Genomic DNA, 17,027 nt, shown 5'->3' with positions numbered 1-17,027 from the left:
TCACCTAACATAATTTTAAATAAATGAAATTGGCTGAATGATTCCAGAATAAAATTTCAAGCTGGTTTGTATTTTTTTCAAAAAATATTGTTAGTCAGCATTTTTATATCTCTAACAAAATTCTATTTACAAAGTAAGGTAAAACAACGTTTAAGAGCACAAAAATATTATTAAAAGCAGACAGCTGTTTCGGATGCTCAAAGGGCAACCTTCATCAGTGCAAGTTTGCACTGATGAAGGTTGCCCTTTGAGTATCCGAAACAGCTGTCTGCTTTTAATAATATTTTTGTGCTCTTAAACGTTGTTTTACCTTACTTTGTATTTCAGCACAAAGGTCGCCCTTATGTGTATTTAAAATTCTATTTAGTTCAACATTTTTGATTAAAACATTAAAATATAAAAAGTATGGCATTTAAAAAATAAGTATTGATAAATGTTTATAAAAACCGAACTTTTCTAAGACATTAACACTGAAAAATGTCTGAAAAGGAAAGTAAATATTGTTTAATGTAAAGAAAGGAAATAGACTATTTACTAATTGAGTAAGTGCTTATTTAAACAGCAATGTAATGTGATTTATATTAAAACTGTACATGGTGTGTCCCAGTGTCTCTCCAATATTTTTTTAATTAATTTCATGTGGATAATTATCTCTCTATAAAATTTCAAACAAATGAGTTATGTAGTGTATACTATTTAAGATTACTTATTTTTATCGTCTATTCTATTCCTTAGAGTTTAAATTTTCATATTATTTCATTTAACAATAAATAAAAAAGTATGAAAGTTACTTTGATGCTAAAATAAGAGGTGATATTCTTTCTTTTCCAGTTGACTTCAAGTTCACATTGGCTCCAGCTTTAACCTGAAGAAGGAAAAAAAAATCCAGAATCATTCACGTCAAATACTTTGGGATATTTTTAAGTAACAAACAAACTACAAAAAGTCAAATTAAAATCTAAAAGAATAAAATTTTTTAAATAAAAAATAGAGATGTACTGGGTTCTAAAGCTTTGGCGGGTACGGGTACTTGGTAAAAATTGCATCTTTTACTCAGCTGGTTCTGGATACCTAAACTGTAATATTTTATTTGTTACCTGACCTGTTATTTTAATATTTATGCAAAACAATATAAAAGCGTTTAGTTTTCTATATCATTAGATTTTTCCAAAAAATATCGGGGATGACTCTTCGGACACAAAATGATTGATATAAAACTTTGCTTTGAAGTGGAGACATCTACTAATAGTTGATTTTAAATTATTGTTTGATTTATTTACTTTTTTAAATAGGATTTATTAATGTAGCTTTAGTTAAACCTTGGATATTTTAATCATCTGATAACTATAAACATAATTTGTAATGCGTAATGAGATTTACCCAAGTATAATTTCTTAAACTTTTGTGAAAATTTATCATATTATCTATTTTTAATAGAAGAGGTAAACAGCAGTTTAACTGACTCCAAGAAAGATGATTTAACTCCAACATCAAGCAACAAATATATGGCTAGTTTCAGGGTGAAAAGCACATTAAAACTTCAGAAAAGGGGAGAAAGGTGATAACAATAAAAATAATGCAACTCATTTTTCAAAAAAAAAAAAAAAAAAAAAAAAAAAAAAAAAAAAAAAAAAAAAAAGACATATAGAGAGAGAATGGGCAGCTTTTTCTTTTCCCTATATGCATTATTGCAATTTGACTGCAATTCAAGTAAAAGTTTAAACTGATGTTGCCGAACAATAATTTTCAATATTTCACATTTTTTCTTAAGTTTTAGCAAATTTTCAGCTGCTTCTTTAATTTCATTGTGAATCTATTTCTGTTCCTTCAAATCAAAACCTCCAACACTATAGGTTTCCTTTAATTTTTTTAAAAACTTTTTTATTTCTTTATTTTTTGTAATTTCTCTTCCAGATCTTTTTTGCTGCTCCGCCTCTTTTCTATTTTCTTTCATTATCTTATTTCTGCATCCTTCTACGTAGACTGCATACTTTTGATGAGCTTGTAATCCATATTTTATCAGTTATTTTATTAGTCATTGGCGTAAGATATTTTAAAGCATCTTTTATGGTCAAAACTGCATTCAAATATCTTTGTTAATGCAATTTTATAATCATTTAAAGCGCATTTAGAATACAAGCCATATCGATGCAACAGATGAGAGTTGCTTTAACAAAGTGTCTTTCTTGGAAATATAGTAGTGACAAAAGGTATCAATCCTTACATTTTCACCAAGGTCATTTTTTCCAATTGAATAAATTTCCATTCATCATGTAAAATATATCCAGAAACACCAAAAGGCAAAGAGTTAAAGACTCACTCTTCACCATGAAATTAGCTTTCCTGAGAATTTTTTCCTGTGAAACTAACACTTGTTTATGTCCACACGCAGAAAAAAAAAACAGAAAAAAAAAAAACCATTTTATGGTTAGCTCGAAGGTAAAAGAATAAAGCTAATACTCATAAAATTAATCTCACCAGAGCTTCTACAGCCTCAGTATTTTCTTCTTTTATAGCTAGAATCAATGGAGTCTGACCTTCTTCATCAAAACAATTTAAAGGAGGTTTATGAGATAACAGCACTTCAATAACTCTACCTCCTTTGGAACGAGTAGCAAGATGCAAAGCATAAGCTGTTTCTAAAAAAATAAGAAAATTCAAAAGACGAGCTATAAACTTATTATTTAGAAACAGAATTAAAAGTTGCCATTAAAAAGATTATGTATAGAGAGATGTTTTATGTGTGTGACTGCCAATATCTGTATATTGTGCTCATTATTTGTAAATATTTTCAGTATTGTTTCATAAATGGTACTACATATTACTTGAACGGTATTCCGTTTTATTCCTTTTAAGCAGCTATTTTATGCAATATGCCAGTAATTTCTGAGAATATTGATCAGATGCGCTGAAGCGTCAGTGGCACTCAAGAAGACAGGTTGAGTCTGTGTGCCACTGACGCTCCAGAGAGCCGGGAAAAAAAAATGCTCTCTAAACAGGAAAATAATATATTTCGTTTTTCTGGTTCTCCTAGTAAAATATAAGGAACATTTAAACCATTAAAACCCTGCTTTGTAATGCGGCTTCTGACGATGGAAATATAATTTTTAGTGGCAGCGAATGTGTTAAGGAAGAAAACCCACTTTTTAAAACGCTAGGAGGCCAATCCCCATAATCGTTTCTCATTCAACATTCCCTGTTTATTCTTTAACGTAAATATTTCCCACAAAAGCATTGAACATTTTGATTTCCATATATACAGTTATTGTAGCTGTATGTAACAGCATTCTGTAAATCATAACAAAATAGATTACGTAGATTTGAAAAAATTATCATATGTACTTAAATTACCCCAAGGAATACAGACTGAATGACTTAAGAAGAAATAAATGCTGAATAATTTTATTCGTTTAAGACACTTCTGATAAGAATTAAAATAGGAACGGTTTTTACCGCTATTTATTAAGTCTTTATTTTTTAAAATTTCATCATGAATGTTAAGATTCATATCTGGCAACACGTAACCTCCTTTTCTTGTAACTTTTGATTGCCTTCTACTCCAGAGTGAGTTAATAAAATAAAGAAAAACAAACTTCCCACAACAACCGATAAATAGTTAATACTTAAAACAAAAAATCTGAACAAAAATTAAGAAAAAACACTTATTATGAAACTTCTATTATGAAAATTATATTATAAAATGGACCTATCAGCTCAGCAAAATTCAACTCTGTGGTTGCATTTCAGAGGGCAGTAGATAAAGCAGCATGTTATTTTTTTAACTACAAGTTTAACAGTTAATTTTAAAAAAAAATTTGACTGTAGAATTATTATTCTACAGTCAGAATTTTTTTATAATTTCGTCATTCTCCCTATACTTTATATTACACACCTTCTTAATTTAAATCTAAAGAAAGAAAGAAAAAATGAGAAGGAATTTGCAAAAAAACAAAGCACTTAAAATTGAAATAACTTTTAAACAATTTGGAATTTTGATGCGTTAAGTTCAAAAACAAATTTCTACTCTGTAGTTACATTCCTGCAGCCCATATGGTATTTTTTCAACAAATTATTGAATGATAATTTTTTTTATTCCATGATAATTCCTGCATAATTTTCCGCACACCTCAGCAATTTCCAGTTTCTAAGTCTTATAGTTATTGCACAGCAAAACAAAAAGTTACATTAAGCTTAACACCCAAACAGTATCAGCTAACATTTTGATTTTTTAATATAGAGACTAAATGGCAGAAATGAACAATATGTATAGAAATGTGCATACACTTTTAAAAATGAAGTCTAAGGAATATTATTATTATCATTTATTACCTTTTCCTTCTTCATTTTTACATGGTGCTGATGCATCTGCCCCAAGTTCATCCAACAAAAACTAGATTAAAAAAAATATTTTAAACCCATTAGGAAACACTATATAAATATTTTTTAATCTTATAAATATAGAGCTATGAAATTAAAAATATATACCTTCACGAATGTTAACAGTCTAGTTTGACTTTCTTCATCATGCTAAGTAAAAAAGAAAAATTAAATCTATTACATACAAAATTCAAATTAAATCAGTAGTTTGTAGACGGAAGAGATATATTTAACACCAGTACTTACACAAGACTTTACAGTGTGGAGAGCTTGGAGTAATGGTGTATGTCTGTTCTTATTATACATTTTTGCCATTTGACAAAGCAATTGATGAGGAGTTGATTCTGGACTGCTGCATTTCTAAAAATAAATAATAAAATACACACAATTTACATTAGATACTAAAAAATTATTAAAAAAGTCTTAGGGTAATAAGAACACAACTTACAGCATTTAAAATGGCTTGCAACATTGGCTCCACTTTTCTATTTCGAGCATGTGTTACTAAATAATGAAGAATATTATCACCAGTTTGGCTGACATCTAAGCTCAATTCACAACCAGCGTCGAGGAACATTTTTACCAGAAGTAAGCACCCCTATAGGATAAATATTTTGATGAAATAATTTCTAAGTCATATATTGGAGTGATATATTAAAAGCAAGCTGATTTACCTCTTTAACTGCAAGAGTAAAAGGTGATTCACCTTCCTTGTTCTTGACCATGGGATCACATCCATGATCAAGAAGTAATTTTGTTATTTCTTGTATAAGAGCATCATGTTCTTGTTGGGCCTAATAAAAATGACAAATCAAGAACAGATGAATTAAGCAATAACAAAGTTGAACATTAGAATTATATTAAAGAATTTTATTAAAATTAAAAATACTAAAACATTTAGAATCATTTTGTAAAAAAAAAAAAAAAAAATATCCCCAAAGCATTAGGACAAATGTGAACAATAAATAGATTCAGCTCACCGACTGGAAGGGAAAAAAAACATACTTTTATAAATAGAAGCAAATATCCTAATCCTTTCTTTCATCTCAACCACAATCTTTGCCTTTATTAAACTGCACAGTCTTATAGTCTCCCTAAGAGGCCAAATGATTCTCTATTCATTTAGCAACCATGGGAGAGTTTCATATGGCATTCTAGTTTAACAGGGTAATAATGGATAAAATTTTGGTGCAAGCGAAGTATTGCTAAGTTAATGGTATTTCAACTTTTTTGCAATAAATTTCCGTTTAAAAGTCGGTATAACGGATGGTACAATAATTTTAATTAAGAAAATTAGTAAATATAAATGAGTAGAATTAAGAAAGGTGAAACAAAATTTCAGCTTTTTTAAAAATTCCTCTGATTTTTCCAAGTTTTTTCTAGTATAGAAAAAATTCCTTGATAATTCCAGGTTTTCCAAGTGGGTGGCCACCCTTTTTTTTTTTTTTTACCCTTTTCAAAATGTTAAATGGGACTGAGGTTAAAAAATCAATCTACAAAGAAAAGTAACAAAATTATAATGCAATCAAAACCATTATATAACTGAAATAAAATCTTTTTGAATATAAATCTTCAGAGTTGGTTAAACAAATTTGATACATGAAATACATCAACTGTCGTGTTTTCAAATACTGTGTTTGCAATATAATTCATTGAAACATATCATAATTTCTTTGCCAACAAGTATTAGTCAAACAATCTACTCACACTCCAAATATACACATAACCTTCAATTTTGAAGTGAAAGTTGACTTTGGAGCAACTTATACGCAAGGAAAAAATTTATGGGTGTTGGAGAATGTCTTGATCAATAAAAAATTTTAATATAAGGACCTCACACAAATTTGTGGAATTATGAGGAAATTATAGCATGGCTATAGAAGAGGTACATGTAATACTGTATAACTTTAGTTCACAAATTATAATTATAAAAATAGCAATGTCACAAGTAGTTATTTATGGGAATTTCAAAACATTCATATAGAACTACTAATAGAGTGCCAATTTTACATGAACAGCAAACAGGGAAGTCAACTATTCTTTAAATAAACTTGTCAAGAACAATTAAACGAATAATTAATATGTGACGATACTGGCTGTTTCAGACAAGAGTATAGGTGAGCGAGGTTAGATAGTAACAGAAAATATATTTATCCTTGAATATGTAACCCGTAGCAATTAATTGTTTATTTAATTTTATTGTTTAATATAAATGAAATGGTGTTAGCATTTATTCTCTGATTTTCAAATAGCACTCTAACTATTTTTGCAGCACTTCTAATTTCTGAAATCTTCAGAAAATTTGTTTGTTATTACAAAGACTTTTTGTTCATTATTTGAAAATTGTTGCTACGGGATTTAATCCTGATTAACACTTGAATGAACAAAATAATATGTTAAGTATTCTTTATAATGTACATCAGAACTATACATACAAATGATGCAATATTTTAAAAAATATTTATCTCAGTGCTGATATCTTTGATCCATTCCATCAAAGATATTAGTGTCTACATTTTGGATTTAAAATTTTAATCAGTCATTAACTTCTTAAAAAAATTCCAGAAATACAATAGAAACCTCCTAATCTGAATTAATTGGAATCAGCACCTTTTCAGATTATTCAAACTACCGATTGGGACTGGGCAATAAATCGATGTATTGGGAAATATCGATTTAACGCATGTATCAGCAGGCCAATATAGTGCCTTTTGCTTTATATGATGCATTAGAAATCTGATTTAAGCAACCAGTATAAGATGACGCTCGCGGTTTAACATGCGAGGATCCGCGCATACGGTAACGCTGTCACTGCGCTGACGAAGACTAATTTGATTTTGTCTAGCAAGGAAGATGTTGATTGCGTCTAGCTACGAAGACAATGTTAGCTTTGTAATGTTGAATGACAAAGAGTGAGTTGAATCAGAACTCGTGGTTTTGTGCGAGGATCAGTGTTGAAATATAGAACTCAATGCATAGTTTCTTTATGTACCATTTTTGTCTTTGGGATATTATGTTTCTTGAAAATTATTTTCCGTGAAACCTTTGCTATTTAGCAATCATAGTGCATTAATTCGCAACTTTTATTTTGTCTGTCGGGATTTAACGAGTCTTGTCAATTATATTTAGCAAACCTACGGTTACTTTGAGATCGCTGCTATCTTAAATTTTCATTCTGTACCCAATCTATTGATGATAATAAAATGTAAAAAAAAAAGATTCTTCATCGATTTTTTTTAATTATTGCTTTTCATTTTAAGCAATACAATTTAATAGGGGTATTTTGTATTTAAGTAATATATACTTAGTTATAAAAAGTTAGCTTTTTTAAAATTTATTGATGCACATAAGTATAATAATTTGATTATTTTTAAACCAATAAATCTTCAGTAGTTATTAATTATAAAAAAGATTAAAGCAAAGTTTGCAATATTAAAAGAAAAAAAAAATTGCTGTTAGTTAAAACTGCTACATTTTTTTAGTTAAATAAAAAGTTAAGCAATGTTTTAACCCCTTTTAATAACTTAAGTATTTCTTTTACTTACGTAACTTAAAGCATTTTTTTCAAAATATTTCTTAAAATTCTTTAAATTTGTGTTTGTTTGATAGTCAGTATCATTTTTAAACCAATAAATCTTAAGTCTATTTTATTTTCAAAAAAGAAAATAATAATAATTAAAAAAAACTTATATTTCTTAGGTACAGAATTTGACCATATATGAACATTTTTTTTATTTTCAATATTGATTCTTTTAATTTTTAATGCTCATATGTAAAATATTTTATTTGTAATTTTTAAGCCAAAAAATCTTAAAACATTTTTAATTAAAAAAAAAAATTAAAATATAGATTGTGTTTGTTTTTACTTTAATTGGCTACAAGTCAATCCTTCTTCATTATTTTAATTGAAAAAAAATCAAGCAATGCTATTGATGCTATAGAAGCATTTATTTATAATTAAAATTTTCTTTTGTAATAGATTTATTCTTTTTATTTATTTTTGATTGATTTAAAGATTTCTGATAGATAATTTTTTGAATCTATGTTAAATTGCGATACCTCGCTATATCGCGATGTCTAACAGACAATATAAAATTTCTTACATCACTCAGTCCTAGTACTGATCGATCGAAATAAAATTATTTGAAATGAGAAGTACTTAGCAAAGAATTCTGAAATAGTTGATAATAGTCAATGTAAAATGATATACACATATATATATATATATATATATATATATATATATATATATATATATATATATATATATATATATATATATATATACATATATATATGATTTTGAATACTGGAAAATAATTTTTTTACATAAAAAAGTAGTTTTTGCACATTTTGTATATAAATATTTTTAAAATGTAATTAATTGTAATTTTAAAACAGACAATATAGTTAAATTACATGAAATGTCAAATTAGCAGAGTTGTAATGCATGTGTTTATACACATGCAATATATAATTTAATTTCATGAAACTTTTTTTTTTAATAAGAACTGATTTCCCATGGCAAATTTCAAATTTGCTTATAACTTTGAAAAAAATAGTATGTGTGTTATATACCTTTTTTTATTAAATTTATTTTAATAAAGGAAATAATTATTAAAGCAAAGTTACTGTAATAAAATGTATACTATGAGAAAACATATAAATAAAATGTATACTATGAGATGACATTTTTGAAGAGTTTTATGTCAATCTAAGATAGTAATGTAAGAGCTATACTAGTCTTTAAAACTGACGATTATAAATCATTAAGATTTTATATTTTACATTCAAGTTACAAGTTTGAAATTGTTTATTTTATTTTTTATATGAAAGTTTAGTAAGATTAATATCATTATTATTTATAAAGTGATATTTGAATTTAATAAACGTTATTCAACTAGTAAAAATTAAACTGAAACCAAATCAATAAATAAAAACACACTATGTTTCTAACAAAACTAATACGCATTTTTTTTAAAAAATAAATGTCTTTAAGCAACAAATCAGGTAAAGTAACTTTTAAAAAAAATATTTAACTCATGTCTAATATTAAAGACTCAGGTAAATCAGAACATGATAACTAGCATAAGAAAGTGGTATTTTGATTACATCATAATATAAGTAACACACGACAAAGAATACTTTCTATCAAAAATTAATCTGTCTTATTTACAAAATTAAATTTTTAGTTTGGAATTACTATATGACACGCGTACATAAAACCTTTATCATAAAAGTGACGCCACAATAAGATTGTATGATAAAAAATCATCTATAAATTTTGTGCAGAGAAGAATTGCAAAATGATATTTAGGGATTAACACATGTGCATTGCTTATAATATATAACATGATTTAGGTGAATAACAGTGCATGCAAAACATTATAAATACACATCTTAGGATCATTTGCAGAATTTGAACAATGTAGGCATGCACTTTAACCCAATAGAAATTTTGAATTTTATGCAACAAACTATATTAGTAAATACACTCAAATGCCGATAATTTATATTGGCTAAGTAATTTAAATATTTTGTACTGCCCATTGAACTTAAAATCTTATATTTGCTAAATTATTTAAAATACTTTGTACTATCATTTTGTACTTGCCAATCTAATGTGTTTAATTGAGAAGTTAGGTAATGTTTAAAAATGTCAGTTTAACAACTTTTTTTCTGAATTAATACTTGCATTAATTATTTCTGAGTGAAAAAGTTTAATAACAATGATATGAAAGATTCATAATAATTTATTAATAAAAAATATGATCAAATGATAAGAAAAGAACAGGAATTAAACGTGACCCACTTCCAGGTTTAAGTACAACTTGATACCTATGCAACAACAAACATTGGTGAGAAAAGGAAGTTCTTAATCATGCAACATGGTACAATATGAATAATCCATATAAAAGGAAACACCTATATAACCGTGTAAAATCCCAAAAACATATGTTGTAAAAAATTAACGTGTTGGATATGGCACACAGTAGGCCAAATCCTGCTATTATGGGACACCTGATGTTCAAACGCAAACAAAAGGATAAATGAAACTAAATAATGTGCTAAATCACAAAACTTAAATCATATATTCATCGATTAAATGGAATACTATTTCATTGCTTGCATTAATACAAAAAGATAATGTATCAATAACCTTAGTTTCAAAACTTGAGGGTATAATTCAAATTAAGATATAAAACTTTTAACAACAAAATTTGATAAAGAATTACTGTGATTTTTTAAAAATTATTATCTTATTTAAATAAAAATTTAATTTCTATTGGAAAATACAGAAATTGATAAGTACTTGTATGATGCACATTAGAAATAAAAAACCCAGTTAATAACTATTAAAGAGTTTTATACAAACATACTGCACTACAGAAAAGTATGAAGAATATGAGGATTTCTCTCCTTTAAAATCTGAATACATTATTGTATATCACCTGTCTTTTTTTCAAAAGTTTCCTTAAAATCACTCACAAGGGAACTATTAAGTTTTTTGCTTTCCTACATTTATTTATAAAAATTAAACACAATAAAATAATTGCTGCTTAGCCAACATGAGGACGTTTTTTAGACTTCTTCAGTGAGTATTAAATACAGTAGATTCCTAACTGAATGCAAAACAGCCTAACTGAAAAGAAATATGTATGAAAATATTTGTTTATAGTGTATGCATGTGTAACCCTAAATTACATTTTTTCTTACTACTTAAATTTAAATATATTTCTTTGCAATTATTGCTTTGTGACAACAATAAAACATTGGTTAACTTTGACAATTATCTCAGAAAATATTTTCCAAAAGCGTTTAACTAGAACAAAATTAGAAACAGCCTCATGATAAATCTCACAATGAGTATAATGTATTGAACATAAGCATAGATGTGCTTTCACACAAGGGCCAACAAAACGCATGCATGTATCGAAAATAATTTAAACCTGACAGATTGAAAGAGCTCACATAAGCAATGTTGCACAAGATAAACAACACAACTTTTTCAGATAAAGTATAATTTCCGGAATTTATTACTTTATTATCTTACACTGTAATTAAGTCAGGATTGTTTTATTTTATTTTAACATAAATTTTTATTAAAGAACAAAATATTTATAACTATGCCACAAGGCAACTTTTATTCACCATATGTTAATGTTTGTAATAAATATAATAAACTATCACGATATGTAATAAATGTTTCCTGACTATTCTAGAAATGTCATGAATTATCCCATTATATAGAGTATTCTTCGGATACTTTTAATTATATTCAGATCAAAAATTCAAAGTACAATTTTAATTTTTTTTTCACGAAGCAATATTTTGTTTTACTTTTTACTAATGCAATGATAGGTAACATTCAACTCTAGAAACAGTTTCAGACATGCTTAAAGTAGTTTCCAAAACACATGTAACACATGCAAGAAAATAATTCATGTGGTAATCTAAAATGTTAATTTAAAAAAAATGAGAAGGCAGGTACAGTGCAAGCAAGCCAGAAGCAAAGGACATTCACCAGAAACAGACATCTACAAATAATGATAATGAAATGAGGAGGATTCACAACGATTTAAAAATGAACACCTACTTCTTCCTTAAATAACTGTTTTTCTTCTGTTTTGGCAGTTATCTTTGACTCATTCTCAAGATCTTCACTGGAATCATCATCACTTCTGTCTCCATTTAACTCCATCTTTGTGAGGCAAGTGAGATATGCAGGGTATATTGGATGAAGGCAGTGCAATGCAAAGAGGTAGGTGGGGAAAATGTATTTAGATGAGTGTGCGATGATTATGATTTCAATGATAATGAATTGGAAGGTTCAGTAAAATTAAACCAAATGGAACACAAATGATATGAAAACATAAATTTATATCTTATACTTCCTATTTAAAGAACATAATAATAGCTTACACCAAGTATGATATTTAATTAAAGGTTTGGGAAAGTAGACCAAAAATAAATAATAAAAAAAAAATAAAAAAATTCACAAAACATATAATATGAAACACCATTATAAAAACATAAGACAAACACAGACTTCTTATTGACAAAATCTTACATTAAAGAGGGGAAAAAATAACTAGTTAAGTCTTCTTAATTATTTAAAAATATAAAGAGGCAGTTCAAGAAAGATCATAAACACAAGGTATTATAATTCTTAAAATTTGAAGGGAAAAAAATAAATAAATAAAATAAAATAAATAAATTAAAAAAAAAATGATTTTACTATAATCATGAACACTACATAAAATTTTTAATTTATAAGGAAACAATTGAACTAATTTCATTACAAACATTAGTACATCAGTGGTTTTATATAAAGTTCCTCTAAAATATCTTGTAATTTGTTCATAATAGAAATAATAGCTATAAAAAAAATTTCACATGAAACTAGTAATAGATTTTATAAATTTATTTTACTATAATAGGTTTATATTAATAAACTAATGCATGAAGAACAAAAAAGTTTAATTGTAAAAAAAGAAAAAAAAAATTAATATTTATTTGCATATTAATTGACAGAAATAAATAAAACTAAAACATATCAAAAATTAGGAAGATAATTTACTCTTTATCAGGTGTTAAAAAGCGACCCAGCTTACTATTACTTTAATTTAAAATTCCAGGCACAGATATTTAATGAAAAGTAAAACCTTTGTTTAATCAAAAATTAATAATATCAACAAAAGTTACTAAAATCAATAAAAATGATGAAATAGCACATGCTTGGCAAATAAACATTAAAAAAAAAAAAACCCTCATTGAACTGAAAAAGTTGAAAGTGAATCAGAAGCCAACAAGAACCATGGGATATCAAATTAACTGCAGCATTTAATAAAAATAGAAACAATTATGATGCAAAACATTGAAAATCATAACAGAAAAAGCATTTCAAATTTAATTATATTTTCAAAAGAATACTTAGGTGAATTTTTTAAATACTGCACTTTTCAAAACATCAGGTGCAAATTTCAGGGGCAAAGAGGCATACAAAAAACTCCCATTGAATAGAAACAAACACAAATTAATAGTAAATTTACACCATTATAATGATGCAATCCTGTAGCACCGCTTTTCTGAAGAAACCAAGAAAATTTAGCATAATTTTCATAATGGAATTAAAGAGAAAATTAACATTTAACTGACATTATTTATTAGAATTATAATAATACCAAAAAGATTTTTAAAAAAATAAATTATAAAAACTTTATAATATTTTCCTTCAGAATTAATAACTTTACGAAAAAATATGCAAAAAAGGGTTTGCCTCCAAAATCAAAGAAATTAACACAGCATTACTATAAATAAGGTGAAAATTATAAATAAATGAATGTATTAGAAAATAAAGGATGGTTAAAATAATTTCAAATGAGATATTCTTCTGTAAAAATTAATCATTGCAGATGGCCTGCAAATAAAACTTTCCCATCTTTAACATAAGACATTTATTCTTATGTGATATGAACTGCAGTGACAAAAATCATGGGATACCTATTCAATGATTGGCCCTACGAAATGCAGCAACTTGATATGGCATGGATTTAACAAGTTGTTGGAAGTCTCTTGCAAGAATATTCAGTCTCAATAGATGCTTATAATAATTTGAAAGATGCGGGTGCTTGATTTCGTGCACTAACTAACCTCTCGGTTATATTCTGCAATTTTTCCATGGGATTTATACTGAACAAATAGGTGGCAAAATGATTTGCTGGAAATGTCCAGAAAGTTCCTCAAACTAGTCACAGTGGCATGATGTACAAATCCACAAATATCCAATTGTTGTTTGGGTACATGAAGTTTATGAATGGCTGCAAGTGGTCTCCAAGTAGCTGAACATAGCCATTATTAGTAAATGGTCAGTGCAATCAGACTATAGGACCCAGTTCATGGCAGCCCTCACCATTATAGAGCAACCACCATATTACACAGTATCTTGTTGATAACTTGGATCAATTTTTCCGTGGGGTCAGAGACACGCTAGAACTCTTTCATCAGTTACGACCAGTTGACGGGAGAGATCGAGTGGAACTAGAAAACTGACCCAGCTACAGCTTTCCAGTTGTATAGTATGCAACCAAGATCACAAACACAGGAGGCATGCTGGATGTGATATTGCGCTGTTAGTAAAGGCACTTTAGTTGGTCTTCTGTTGCCATAGATTACAGTCCTAACGGATATGCACGCATTAATGCTTTAGGTTATTTCCAGCAATGTTACTAGTCTGTTAACATCAACAGGTGGATCCTAGAATAACCCACGCTGTGGCGATGTTTTGAAATCTCGCCAAACTAGGTTTCCGGAAGATATTTCGGGTAGATTATTTTGAACGTCCGATCACCACCAAAATTCTTTAACCTGATTGGTTTTTGATATGTATACTTACACGAGAGTCGGATTTCGTTAGAAAAGAGGAAAAAGCGTTTATTTATTAGCTATTTATGCTTCTGATCTCTTGCTTGAATCATCGTTATTACTCAATTTTCTAACCGTAATTTAACTTATAACCCATTATTACGTCATTTTTTAATTTTTCTTTGTGCGGTACTGGTTAAAAATTGTTTTATTTTCATCATTAACCAAAAATCGTTGATCCCAGTAAAAATTGCCAACTCGGCAAGATTTTAAAAAGTTGCAGGCGGTTGGCCACTATGCTGTCCATAGTGGGAGCTTATGCCTGAAATTAAGTATTCTTGGCCCACTCTTGACACTGTAGATCTATGAATGTTTAATTTCCTCCTAATTTTCATAATGGAATGTCCCATTCATCTGACTCCATCTACCATTCCATGTTCAAAGTCTATTGATACTTGTCTTACTGTCATAATTACATTAGAAACATTCTCAGATGAATAACTTGAACATAAGTATGTGATACTACTGCCATATGTATACTAGCATTTGCTATCTCATGGCTTTTGTCACCTCAGTGCACATATTTTGTGAATAAAAAATTTGTGCCTGCATGAAAAAATGTTTAGCATATTACTTGAGAGCAGAAAAATTTGCCTACTACAACTAAATACAGTCACAGATCTTGAATTTTCATTTAAAATGTTAATAGCCTTAAGCATATATCTTTGTGATAGACATTTAAATATTTATAACATTTTAGAAAATCATAAAATGATTATTTTTTTATACTTGTTTGCAATTTTTCTTTCAGTGTCAATTAGGATGAAGACAGAATTCTTTTTAATTAATTGGATAGCATTATTTCCTTTTATAGGATAGCTTGTTGCACTTCTTTTGGCAAACCAAGCAAACTTTTTTGGCAGGTGTTTAATTTTAATAAAAAGATTATACTAGAATTTTAAGACGAGTATGCAAATATTATTAAACATTATTTATGTAAAGGATGAAACTACACTTGCATTTTTATAAGTTTCTCAAATCCATATTTAACCTGCTACGGTTTTCGCCTGAGGCATTATTTGTGTATAATAAATTTTCTGCTGGCAGCCACTTAAGTTTCAAAATTTTTTGATCAGAACAAAATATAAATATTGATATTATCAATAAACTATAGAGAATTCAAATATTGTTTCTGATAATAATAAATTTCATTATTAATTTTCAGAATGAAATAATCGAATTATCAGCTTTTCCCGATCTGAAAAATAGTATGTGATACTATTAGCTCTCAATTGGTTCAGGTTCTAAATAGAAAAAATTAGTTCACACACAAACATATTGGAATGACAACATAGGTGGCACACACATGAAGGTGGCATATTTAATTTAATTTTAGAATTACTTTTTAAGCATTTCAAAAAGCTCTGCTGCTTAAAAAATTACTTCATTTAGAAAAATAGAAAGTTTTCAAAGCTATATATTGAGCCAAATGGCCAATTACTGAACCTTACAATGCTTAGTTATATAATGAAATAAATACAGGATGAACCTAGATGATATGCACATACAGCCACAGCAGAGCATTTACTAGCTAATTAAATTATTATGTACAAACCTTTGTTTCAATGATCACCTCTGCTACCTCCGCAAGAACCAGGTGATGAAACTAAATAATCGGAAATAAAAAATTTTAAAATAATGAAAAATGAATTGTTAAAATTTAGTTTTTTTTCCAGTAAAATTTGAATTAAATCTTGATATTTAAAATATTGAAATTAAAAGAACAAGTAGGGACAAAATTATTGTCCACATAGACAAATCATAAGAAAAATACAATTCTAATTTTACTAGCATCAAGAAGCTAGTAAATCTGGTTAATAAAATTGCACATTGATAAAGTGAACAAAAGGTATTTAAAATCTGAAATTTTAAAAAATGAATATTAAAACCTAAAGATGAAATTGTTTTAGTTTACAAAGCTAATTTTTTCATTCGAAACATATACTTAAGATTATTTAAAGTAGATAGTTTTATGTTATCTAAATTTTAAAAAAGCATGATGGAGCAATACTTTAAATCCTATCAAATAGTATTGTAAATTATATTTTTTAAGTTTCTAAGGGACATAGAACTTTTTTTTATCATAAAGCTGGTTCGGTTGTAATTCATACAATATTTTAGCAAACCAAAATACTAAACTTACTTTAACTTTGTAATTTTGTATTTGTTAAGTTTGAATTCAACATAGAACAATTTCAATATTATAACAGAAATTAAGGCTTTTT

The 17,027-nt window shown here is 27.4% G+C and overlaps 1 protein-coding gene across 6 annotated transcripts in view; it reads right to left on the bottom strand.

Moving 5' to 3' along the window:
- The window catches only part of LOC107446086 (poly [ADP-ribose] polymerase tankyrase), a 100,937-nt gene that overhangs the window by 26,062 nt on the left and 57,848 nt on the right, over window positions 1-17,027 (bottom strand). For 4 of the 6 annotated variants that reach the window (XM_087159331.1, XM_087159334.1, XM_087159330.1 and 1 more), the window contains exons 22-30: window positions 16,358-16,408; window positions 11,975-12,079; window positions 5,052-5,171; window positions 4,826-4,975; window positions 4,624-4,737; window positions 4,486-4,527; window positions 4,330-4,390; window positions 2,479-2,639; window positions 792-865 (exon numbers count right to left, since the gene is read on the bottom strand). In XM_087159331.1, coding sequence (XP_087015457.1) covers window positions 792-865; window positions 2,479-2,639; window positions 4,330-4,390; window positions 4,486-4,527; window positions 4,624-4,737; window positions 4,826-4,975; window positions 5,052-5,171; window positions 11,975-12,079; window positions 16,358-16,408 — 878 coding nt within the window. The remainder of the gene's footprint in view (window positions 1-791; window positions 866-2,478; window positions 2,640-4,329; window positions 4,391-4,485; window positions 4,528-4,623; window positions 4,738-4,825; window positions 4,976-5,051; window positions 5,172-11,974; window positions 12,080-16,357; window positions 16,409-17,027) is intronic. The other 2 variants (XM_087159335.1, XM_087159333.1) reach the window with 1 other exon arrangement.

Source organism: Parasteatoda tepidariorum, chromosome 3 (genome assembly GCF_982258835.1).
Source record: "Parasteatoda tepidariorum strain Cologne lab strain chromosome 3, Ptep-v5.0, whole genome shotgun sequence".
Taxonomy (NCBI): domain Eukaryota; kingdom Metazoa; phylum Arthropoda; class Arachnida; order Araneae; family Theridiidae; genus Parasteatoda; species Parasteatoda tepidariorum.
The sequence above is the reverse complement of the archived record's forward strand: the minus strand, read 5'-3'. Positions and strand labels throughout refer to the sequence as shown.